The sequence below is a fragment of the Crocodylus porosus genome, unplaced genomic scaffold (assembly GCF_001723895.1).
Source record: "Crocodylus porosus isolate Cpor-Errol unplaced genomic scaffold, CroPor_comp1, whole genome shotgun sequence".
Classification (NCBI taxonomy): Eukaryota; Metazoa; Chordata; order Crocodylia; family Crocodylidae; genus Crocodylus; species Crocodylus porosus.
In genome coordinates this window covers 9,026,993-9,038,626 of record NW_017728916.1, presented here as the reverse complement: position 1 = coordinate 9,038,626, position 11,634 = coordinate 9,026,993, and the positions used below count along the sequence as shown (strand labels likewise).

Genomic DNA, 11,634 nt, shown 5'->3' with positions numbered 1-11,634 from the left:
TTTCCCCCCTAGCAATAACGCCTCTTTGTTTCTCAAAACTGAATTTGCAGAATAACCAGAAATTTCTCAGGGCATCCAACAAGTGAAGCCTAACTAATACTCACCGTTAACGTGGCTTGTAGCTGATGAGAAATTCGTTCTTCCCCAGCTGGTCTAATGGGCAGGTGTGTGAGTGCCTTGGGGCTGAACACAGTTTTGCACATGCGTGAGATTAAGAATGGTTGTTTGTTTGGAGGGGCAGGATTTGTGTGTCTAATTTGCCCGAGATACGCTTGTAATAGTGCAGTCTTTCCACAAGATGGTGCTCGGGGAGTATTGATTCTCATGTCGCTGCAGGCCAAGCATTTACTTAGGAACGCATGGTGTACCAACCTCCTTTCAAATCATGATCTCTCTGGCCCAGCCCGTAATTGCTGTGCTAGAGTAATTCAAAATTCGCCATAATCCTACAGGTTTTAGGGCAGAAACTGCATTGTTGGCTTGGATGGAAAAGCTGTAGTGTGCTGTGTTCAACCTCAGTTTTAAGGAGCAAATAATCACAAACTCCGCTGCAGTTTGGAGTTGAGGCCTAGAGGGAGCCTTTGAGATCATGCAGTTTGACATCTCTTAATACCATAGGTCCTTGAATGGTATCTTAATACCATAAGTCCCATAGGATCCCTATATTGAATCCAATATCTTGTGTTTGGTCAGAGTGAAGTCAAGAATGCTTTCAAAAGGGCACCCGGGCTGGAAATGCAGAGACTCCAAGAGATGGAGAGTCCACTACTTGGCTTTTGGCTGTATTAAAACACTGTTCTTTTGAATGGGCTTGTTTTACTGATAGCAAGGTATGACAGCACTCCTCCCACTGCTCACTACTCTCTTGGTCTTTGCAGTGATATATTTACTTCTGGATTGTCTATTAAAACGCTGAATGGAGTTGGGCCTCATACCAACCCATGCTGAACCCCCCAGAGATGCCGTCTTTCAAGGGTGGTTCCCGATGGATGGTGATTTTTTTTTTTATATAAGCCAGTTCATAATCTATTCAGTTTGTAATCTGTTGAACTGTATAGTTAATCATTTTTAAATCAAAATGCTGTGCAGTACTAAGTCTAGTAGTCCCTTATAAAAGTCCAAAGCATAGCACATCTACCAACCCAACATACAAGCTCAAAAAAAAAAAAGTGAAATCAGGTTTATTTGGCAACACCTATTTTCTATAAACCATGTTGCATTCATCATATTCATAATACTACATTTATTTTATTCATGGCCCTTAATGCTTTATTAATAAAAGCCTGCATCAGCGTATCCAGTCTTTTGCAAAGGATGGATATGATGCTAACAAGTCTTTAGTCCTCCAGGTCTCCCTGTTTTGATCTTCTTGAATATGGGCCCACAGTTAGCAGTCTTCCAGTCTTTTCCTGCAGCTGCCAAGATTTCTAGCAGATGAATGTCAGCAGGCCAGATATCTTCAGTCATCTTTTTTATGTTGGTGTTGTTTTATCTGTGACTGTTTGTTTAAAAAGTTTTCAGTAGCAGATGTTATTAATAAATGTTGCTTAACATCCTTCTTGGTTACTAATGGCCTGGAAAGTACGTCTTCGTCCTCATGTGATGTGGGTATGTGGTCCAGTTCCTTTGCAGAGAAAGAATGGAAATATTTACTGAATGTGGCCGCCCTTTCTGTATTGCCATGAACAGTTTGAGCATCTCCAGCTGCTAAATGGGCCTCTGTCATTGCTAGGATGTCTTTGGGGCCTGTTGCACGCAAGTGATCTCCTTGTGGATCAGATGCCCCATCTTCTCTTGTGTTCGCTTTGGCAGGTACAGTCACCCAGTCACGCGCAGTGGAGCAAAAGCCCAGGCCGGCAACCACGAGATGAAAATGAAGGGTCCAGAGCCGGTGATTAGCCAGATTATCGACAAGCTGAAGCACATCAACCAGGTGGGTGCGGGGTTGAAGAATTTCCCTGTCCGTCCTACTTCTCCCATTCCTTTGCTCCTTTGGGTGAATGTGATCCAAGTGGGTGTGATGGGCCACTGGCCCTGCTCGGAGCTTGGCTCATCATGGGGCCCAGCTATTTACAGGAGAGATCGCGCCAAGATCAATGGCGAGGCTGGGATCTGTGCCCAGCTCTGTTGCTGTGGGGCTGCTCAGTTCGGCAGAAAGGAGCAGCTAGCACGGGACTGTGGTCTGTGGCAGCAGGTCTGGGTTCCCTGGGTGGAAAATGCAGAGCTGAGAAAACCCCGGAGGATCCACTGTGGCTGCACCACTGGTCTCAGTTCCCTCGAGCTAGCACCACTGTTAAGGGCCAGTGACAGGCTGGTCCTGTATTATGTAACGAGGCTCGGAAGAGCACCCGTTACCCTCCAGAGACTGAAGCCAGCCTGTGGGATCTGCTCCTGCAGGAAGCTGCGATGTCAAGCTGGGTCTTGAATAGGACTGGTGGGCGAATAGAAAACTAAGGACAACCTTAACTAAGTTATATAAGTGGGGCAGGGGCCTTCTTACACATCCCCGGTTCTGTATTTGTGGTTGTGTGTGTTCTCCTGCCCTGCAGAAGATGAACCAGAGTAGAGTAGGTTGCCCTTGCTGCATTTAGGGGGAAGCTGCCTGAGGATAGTTTCCCATTCCTGTGGAACAGGAGCAGACACATGGAGCGGCTCATGTGCGTGGAGTCCCGCTCCAGACCTTTTGCCCTTTTTATGAAAGTCTGCATGAGCCCCAGGATAAGGGCCAATGCAATAATGACCAAATCCTGAGCTTCGTGTCATACACTGATCATTGCAGGGCCCCGGCAGGAATGTCTGTTCCTTACCCAATTTTGGGGCAGGTTTTACCTTCATTCGAAGTGCGGGCTGCTGGCATTATATGATCATTCCCCATTATGTTTCTCCATGTAGTCTAGTGTCAGCCTCTCCCCTTATCCCAAGCCTGAGGGACTCTGCTCTCATCCCTGCTTTGCTACGTTGGACCTAGATGCAGCTGCTTGTCAGATGTGACTTGTTGGCCAGGTTGGGGGGCACAGGCCTTCATGGTTGCTGGGGATGTGCAGCTTTGGGAAAGTCAAGCAATAACATGCCCTTGGAGACAGCAGCTGCAGGACAAGATCTGCGGTGGGGAGAGCTGGCTTGGACTCTTGCCCACAGGAGGGGGAGGGGTTTTACACCCATCAGGTAATAAAAGACCTCTTCAGGTTAAAACAAACATGGCTTATCAGGCTGCCAGGCAAGTAGGCATGCTCTTTCCTGATGCTAACCTCAGCTTTCTTGCTCCAGTGCATGCCACGGCACTGTTTTCATAGCATTTCCCAGTTTAATCCTGCTGACCTCAGACACAGGCATGCCTCATTACCCCTCAGCCGGGTGGAGCAGCTGGCTGCTTTGCACTCATACGAAGACGATACACAGCAGCCGCGCTTAGCATCAAGGGAGCAGGCCCTCAGTGTTGCTCCACAATCGTAAAGCGATGCAAATGGCCAGCAGTGCACGATTATTAAAAGGGAAATAAAGTATAATCAGCTCCCTGTTGAACTGGGAAGAGGGCAGGTTTCAACCTGCAGGAGATGATAATGTTTTGCCGTGCACAGCGAGAGGGAGAGGCACGCTGAACCAAACGTGGTTATTAGCATACTTGAAACTGCTGACACAAAGCAGTTGTGAAACGCTGGCTGCTGGGCTGGGTCAAGTTATCGGTCTGCTCCTGAATGGTCGAGTCTGCTCGTGGAGTTGGAGACGGTGGGTAAACATGGCATGGCTGCATTCAGCTGTATAAACCTGTGCGCTTTGCCCGTCACCCCTGGTCTAGCAAAACTCAGGAGTGGAAAATGGCCATTGCTGCTGACCCTCCCGCACTGCTTCTGTTTGCTTTCAGAGCTGGAAAACACAAAGGGATTTTCTTGATGCTTACGAAAATCTGAGCATACAGAGATGCCAAATGCTTCCCTGAAGGTTGTTTTGTGGAGGGAAAGGTCAGGTCTGACCACAAAATACAAATGGTGAATGTCATGTTTGGGAAGCGAAAGGTAATCCTCAAGAAGCGACTCATTAGGAACCCAGCTCTTGGGTCTGGGACAGATGTTGCATAAACCAGTTTGAGCCAAATCAGTTCAGTTGGATACTACATTCAACCAGGTAGAGCTCAAACCAGTTTCGGCCATTTTCAAACTGGTTTATGCACCCTAAACATCCGTTCTGTTACAGGTTTAAACCGGTTTCTGACCACTTAAACTGGTTAATGTGTATTGTCTGTCCCTAGTCTTAGTGTCAGAGTCCATAGATTTCATAGACATCAGGGCTGGAAGGGACCGGACCTCGGGAGATCATCAAGTCCAGCCCCCTTTAAGGTGAAAGGTTCAGATCCAGTGAAAAAGCCAATTTGGATGTTATTGAAACTTGGGGTTTGGGGGGGTTGACTCTCACCACAGTCCCTAGGCAGGGGCCTCCAGGGGTCTTTTAGTCCAGCCCCCTGCCTGCGGCAGGACCATCCTTGGTCCCAGTGGGTTTCCTGGTCTCTCTCCCGTATCTGGAGAATTCCCCAATGGAGGAGGTGTGAGAAGGCCTGAATTTCTAGTTATATTCCTCTTCAGATCTAGAAAGCACCGTGGACTCACAGGTTGAAGGAGAGGTGAGGAAAAACCGCTCATTTGCTCTGCTCTGATGGAGAGCATTGTTTTTAAGGAGCTGCCTTCAGATTCTCAGGGTGCACTGGAGCTGCTTTTCAGCTAGATGCAAAGACTTGGTCTGTCTACTACAAGGCCCTCTCAATTAACTCTACAGGAAAAGTGGAGTGGATGTACAGCACATAGCATATGCCTTGCAGGAAACGAGTGTCTAGCTACTTCAGAGAAAGTGAGAAGTAAATACGCACCGGAGGAAGTTATGCTGATGTCTGCTGCCCTTATCCATGTCGCTGGGCTTGGTGCTTGCTCAGTGCAAACGGGCTTCTACTAACCAGATGCTGGAATAGCAACACCTACTTTGGGCAGCCAGCTTGGGAGAAGTTACTGCAGAGTGAAATCGGGGTCGTAGAAACCGTCCTGTGTCTGCATCCTATCTGCTCAGATTTCAATTTGCATTTCCCACGGTATCCAGTAGATGGGCACAGCACATTGCAAATGCTTCCTAGTCCGTTGTTTTATTTGGAGGCAGTCCAGTCCTGATCCTAGACATGTAGGTACCCAGGATAGGTCTACACTGCACCGGGAGAAGCAGTGTATGGGCCTGTGCAGCATTCTGTGCCAACACAGCTATGTTGCTGCCGTTGCCCAAGCTAGCTTGGATAGCTGCAGCCCGGCTTCCCATGTACCTGCACCCATACTTACTGTTTTAGTTGGGCTCCAGGCTGTTTTCTGATTCATGGATATTAAGAGGTGTAATTTTACAAAGCTTTAGCCTGTATTTATATACTGCTTTGCATGTTCCTCAAGAAGAATAGTCTTTTCAAAGAGTGACAAGACTTCAAACGTCTTTGGAGCGTGCTTAAATTTGGCGAATAAATTGTCTTGTCCGGCCACTCATGACCTTCACAGGCTGGGTGCGAATAAATGCATTTGTGTCCTGCAACACGCATGTGCAATATTCTCCTCTGTGTGCATTTTGCTTTTATTTGAGAAGCAATTTCTTAACAAATTGTTCTCATCTTTGTTCTTACACTAGAATAGCATGTCCAAAGGCTGGAAGGGATTGATCAAGTGGATATTATGCAAAAGCGAAATAAAGAGGTCTGCCTGAGTTTTATTAGCCCAGTTTAACAACCTTTTAAAACATAAGATGTATAACATTTTGAGAGAGTTTGACATCTCAGTCGGATCTTTTTTGGAATGAGTCACGCTCCAAGATTCCTGATAATCAGTTGGAAGCCCCGGACCATCTTTGTTTCCCTTTCTCTGTGTGATTTGTGGGTGGCTCTATTTTTTGTCGCTCTGTGGGCGAGCTGCTTTATTATCATCAGGCTGGAACTGGGAATTTTTGGATCCTGTTGCATTTCTATCAGTTGTGATTTGGAGTTATTTTTGCTCCACACCCAGCGGCATGTATAGCTCATCCATAAATATTAGTATTGCTATCTCAGCTGGGCGGCCAGGGGTCACTTTCGGGGAAATAAGTTTGAACTGATCCACAATTTGGTTTCTCAGAGTGGGTGAGGTCGCTCTCTAACCAGAAGGGTTTTTGCTCGTCTGTATTTGAAGCAGCTGGACTGATGGTTGAAACTGCAGAGTGTATTCAGCGGCAGTGTAGGTTACTTGTCCTGACAGCTTTGCTTGTCACAGAATAATAAGTTTGAAGCTTCTGCTTAGATTTGTCCTCCGTGCAGCTTGGCTTCCTTCCCGCAGGGAGATTCGGTACAGCTGGCAGCAGGACAGCACCTGCTGCGTGTTTCTCTGGTGGCAAGTTGCTGCTTCTTGCTTTGACCAGGTCTCTTGTGTCAAACCCCTCAACTACCCTGGGTGCTGTGAGGTGCGTGCACTTCTGGGAACGTAGGAAAAGGGAGAGGGATGTTCATTCCCTGTGAGAGTAGGGTTAAAGGTTTGAACACAAGAACCATTCCCATAGTCGCCGTGGTGTGTACAAGCACCCCTTGTCCCTAGCAAGGAGCAGCTTCCCCAGAGCCAAATGGTCTTGGCAGCTTCTAGCTCCTGGTCAGGAAGGGGGACTTACCCTCAGGAGCCTTCCAGATCTTTTTCTTCCTATTTCCATCAAGCCTCATGTCTCCTGATGGCTGAGGGGAGCCAGAGCCCAGCTACTTGGCTTCTGTCGAGTGCCCCTCCCCGCCAAACCCTCCAACCAGGTCTGTGCATTATCAACTGATGCTTCTGGTGCCAGACTTCTGCTGTTCTGTCCTGTTCTTGGGTATGAACCAAATAGGAGCAGTTGCCTGTGCACAAAGGAACAGCTTTCAGTCCCCAAGCGTGGTGTAGATTTGGGGCTGTGAATGCCAGTCGTGCATAGGAGCCAGCGTGGGAAGGTGGGCATGGTTTGCAGGCACACCCTGCAACAGGTAAGCGCAAAGTGACTGGCTCAGCGTCTCACAAGAAGTCTGTGGCAGGGCAGAGAAAGCGAGTCACGTCTCCTGTACCTAGGCTCAAGCCTGCCCCCAGCCCATGATGAGGTCTGGAAAAATGTGGCATTGCTGCTGGGACTGTCCTAGGAAGGAGAATGCCATTATGAAACAGTGCATGCTCAGAAGTAAAAGAAACCCCCTCCAAGGAGCACAAAGTGTGTGAGATGTGCTGCTACAAGACTGGAAGGCCTGGAAACAGATTGCATGCTGGAGTTCAGAGCCTGTTTAGAATATTTCAGATATACTGTGGCTTGACAGCTCTTTGGTTTGCACATCAAACGATCCATAATTTATTATAGCGTTTAGGGACTGTGTTTTTATCATATTGCATATTCTCCAGCCAAAAATCTAACTACCATATAAGCTCTTGAAAAAACCCCCCTCTGGGAATCAGAATCCAGGCAATATGTTTTCTCCAGCCCTGAGAAACTAACTTTGATTTATTTCTTGGAATATAAAGGGAGTATACAGTGCTTTGGAGTATTGTCCTTTGCTTTGCTGAGTAAATTCTCACTGCTTTCCTTCATGTCACTGCTGAGTGGCCCCAATCCTGCAGCGGTGAGGGGGCACATTGCAGCTCTCCACGAGGGACACGTTTGTGGTTTTTGTGGTACGATCAGAGTTAAAATGTTGACATTGCAGAGGCAGTAAAACTCCTCGTTCTGGGGCAAAGGGAAAACCAGGCAGAGGTGAAAGAGCAGCCACAAAACAATAGCGGAAAGCGTGTAAAACATGCCCCAAAGTTTAAACAGTTGCAATGAAAGACAGTTTGATCAACTAGCGCATTCTGCATTTCCTTCTGAGTTTTAATCAAATGCTTCTCTGCGGCCTTGTCACTGAGAGAGGGCACCGGGGAGGTCACACACAAGTTAATTTGGAAAGAGGCCAAAAGGCCACAGCTTTATTGAGCAAATGTAACCAAGATATGCCTGGGAACTACGTGATACCTCTGTGCTTGAAGTGTCCTGCAGGCCTCAGATCAAAATATTGAATCCCAAGGGACCTACCAGTCTAGGTTGGCTCGTTTTCCTACAAACTCATCGTAGCAAAAGCTTGACCGTATTGGTTCCTGAAAGGGCTTGAGGCACGTGACCCCCGAGATCCCTTCCACCCCTATGACTATGTGATAATTAAGATTGTTGCGAAGCCCATGCCCGCTGCATAGGAAAGCAGCAAATATGGTGTCTAAAAGATGTTGGGTTTGCTACCCTTCTTATACTGGAGACTGCTATGCAAAAAGATGCAGCAAGGGATGTTTAGGTTGGATTATTAGGCGAAACTGTCTCACGAGGAGGGTGGTGAAGCACTGGAACAGGTTACCCAGAGAGGTGGTGGCAGCTCCGTCCTTGGAGGCTTTGAAGACCCGGGTAGAAAAAGCCTTGCTGGGATGATGTAGTTGGGGCTGGTCCTGCTTGGAGCAGGGCGGTGAACTGGATGTGACCTCCTGAGCTCCCTTCCAACCTGAATTGTCTACGATTGTATGAAAAGGGATGGGGAGGAGTAGATCTTGGCATTGGCTGTTAGGGATAACACGATTGCATTTTCGACTGTACCCGTCACCCTTCATTGAAGGACATCGCAGCATCCCTGCCGCCGGCTATGGGAGTGCCGGGAATTCTTTGTGCGCTGGGTTGCGAGGCGCATGCCCAAGGCACGTTTACCAGGGGGCAACACAGCTGTTGTGACACTGCTGTACAGGGCAAGGGCAAGGGCAAGGGCAGGGGATGATCTGCTGGGTGAAGCTTTTAAAGCATGTTTTGAGATGCCCTGTGGAGTTCACAAGTCTGCCAAAGTAGATTTTCCACTGTGGAAAATGCACAGCACCGACAGACTCAATGGAATTAGCCTCCCGATACGGCCCGTATGGCTTTGCCGGGCCTACTGTTTCCATCGCATTTTAATTCAGTAAGCAAATGAGACAGCACAGTAATTAGAACAATGTGTAAAATGCCTGGTTTCAAATAAAGTGACGCGCATAGTCGATTGGTGAACGGGTGGTATCGAACAGCGTATAACGCAAGGTCTTGCTTTCGGCCAATTTTTTGCTTTTAAATCGCCTCTTCTTTTGGAGCAGCAGTACCCGGATATCTGCATATTTGCCAACTCACTTCTCAAATCCTCAAAAGAAGTTTAATGAGCAAAATAATCGCTTGGGCACGCCTTTTTGCGCAGCTTTATTAAACAGTTTGTTACAATTAAAGTATTAAAACCACATGCTGCTGAATGCAACCAGATTTTGCAGTTAATTTTTTTTCTGAGGCTATTCAATAAAATAACAGAAGATTTTTATTTTAATGATAAATGTCTTTTGGAATGTATTGGGCTAATTCCTTTTTTCCTCCTCCCCCCCAACTACACAGAATAATCTATAGCTCCACCAAGTCTATGGCTGGTATTTAAAGACTAACTACATTGTCCTTTTGTGACTCAGAGTCATTCATTGGTTCTTGTTAACATACCATTGTAAATACTCTCTCACCGGCTCCAACTCCATATGGAAGCGGCAATTACTAGACTTCTGCTAGGCCAGTTAAATCAGTGGAAGTGTGACATGTTCTAACTAAAACATAATTAGGTTCAAACATATCTTGTTTTTTTTTTCATTCCAAAAATATTCTTCTTCTTCTTTGACATTTTCAAGGCGATGCAACATTTCCTTATGCTGGCGCTTGTCATATATCAGGGCTCTATCTGCAAACAGCCCCTCTTTGTCAGGTTTATGGTGAGAATGCTATAAGAATAGGTTGCACGGAGTGGGTTTTCTTTTTTAGCAGCCTTGAGATTAATTGAGCTGCTTTATTAGACTATTACTGGCTAAGGAATTGCTTGGGCTCTGATTGAGTGACTTAAGGTTTCGTGATTGTTGTTCTTACGGCCTTCCATTACACATCGAGGATCATAGAGTGGGCACTATTAAATGCTACATGCTTACTGCTCGAGGCAGTTAAATTTACTGTGGAATTTGAAGCATTTCCCATTTTAAGTATAGGGAACGGTATGAAAGCGGTGGTAAAAGTCAAGCCTCAGGCTGCCATCGCTTCTCAAGCACAGTCCTGCAAGGATGCAGTTTCCTCCCAGGTGGAGGGCTCGTACAATACCTGCGTGCCGATGAAATCCAGCGTTGGCGCTCCAGATCGGACGTGCAGCAGTGGTTCTTCAACAGGGAAGGAAAGTAGCCGCTTTCGCTGCAGCTACCAAATTTCTGTCCTTAGCACTGGGCTTTAGCCAGAGGTGGGAGCGCAATGGGAAATGGGCTCTTGGATGTCAACGATCATGTAAAACAACAGTTATAAAGATGAAAAGGAAACATCCTTTTTTTGCGTGTTCCCCAATCCCGTTTCTCCTTCTCCCCCGCAGCCTTTCCTTCTTGCTAATCAAACCTTCCTGCCTGTGAATCCGTGTATTCAGCAGCGATGGTCTGGCCACCATCTAGTATCCAACTTGAACCAGATCCATGGTGGTTGAGTTGGGTGACGATGAGCTTTCTTCTAACCATGAGTCTCGTAATTTCTTTTTCACAGCGTCGCTGATCAGCAAAGTCGCGTGGCTTGGAAGGAACCAGCGAAGGCAGGCTGGCTTTCTGTTATAGGATATAGTAAAACCAGGTGGTGTATTTAGTATTTATGTGTTTCAGAGATTTATATAGTTTCACTCCCTCCTTCAAACTCTTTTTGTGCCAATGGCTCCAGGAAGAAAACCTGACATTGGTTAGGCTCCTAATGCACTCAGATTGCTGCCTGCCAGGATGACCAGTATCATCCCATCATTTTTTGGTGATCCCTGTAGGGATCTGTTTGTTGTACAAAAAAATAGATCCTTATAAATAGCCCAACTCCTTCCCCCATTTCGGGAGTTCTTCTATTATTATTATTATTATTATTATTATTATTAATGGCTTATCATTTCCTTGTTCCTTCCTACCAGTCTCTCTTCACCTATTGTTTCTTGTGTTAAATTGTTAGCTTTTTGGCATGTAGGAACCTTTTTCTTTTTTTCTTTTTTTTTTGGTTTTTTTTTGTACAGTATGAAGTGTGATGTTCTAGGATGATGATAAACGAATACTCTTCTTTCATAGGGCATCAGATATCAACTTCCAGATCTATGAGCCGCTGTCTGGTCTTATCGCTCAATACGCAAATTCCTGCTACCCTGCCTGGGCATTTGTAAAGATTGTGGCTTTTGATTTATGTGCTCTGCTGTTTTCTTGTGAATAATACTGACAGGATACATAGCAAGGGGCAAAATTCATGGAGACGAATGGATGTTTTGTTCTCAACTTCTTCGTAGCCCCGTTTTCACTCTGTGCTGTCACGTCTGGCGTGTTGAGTTAACCTGTGACTTAGTTGAGCCATTTCGCCTTGGTGCGGTCTCCACTTTGCATGGCTTCATACCTCCGCGATAGCAGGAGAAAAGGGAGGGGAAAATTTGCTCTTTTTCATAGTTTCATAGTTTCTAGGGTCGGAAGGGACCTGAGCAGATCATCTAGTCCGACCCCCTGCCATGGCAGGAAAGAGCACTGGGGTCAAATGACCCCAGCAAGATGCGCATCTAACCTTTTCTTAAACACCCCCAGGGCAGGAGCC

The 11,634-nt window shown here is 46.5% G+C and overlaps 1 protein-coding gene across 1 annotated transcript in view; it reads left to right on the top strand.

Moving 5' to 3' along the window:
• GPC3 (glypican 3) overlaps positions 1 to 11,634 on the top strand; it is a gene marked incomplete at its 5' end in the record, with an annotated part of 211,097 nt that overhangs the window by 152,966 nt on the left and 46,497 nt on the right. The window contains one exon of the mRNA XM_019536170.1: positions 1,813 to 1,933. Within this exon, the coding sequence (XP_019391715.1) occupies positions 1,813 to 1,933 (121 nt within the window). The remainder of the gene's footprint in view (positions 1 to 1,812; positions 1,934 to 11,634) is intronic.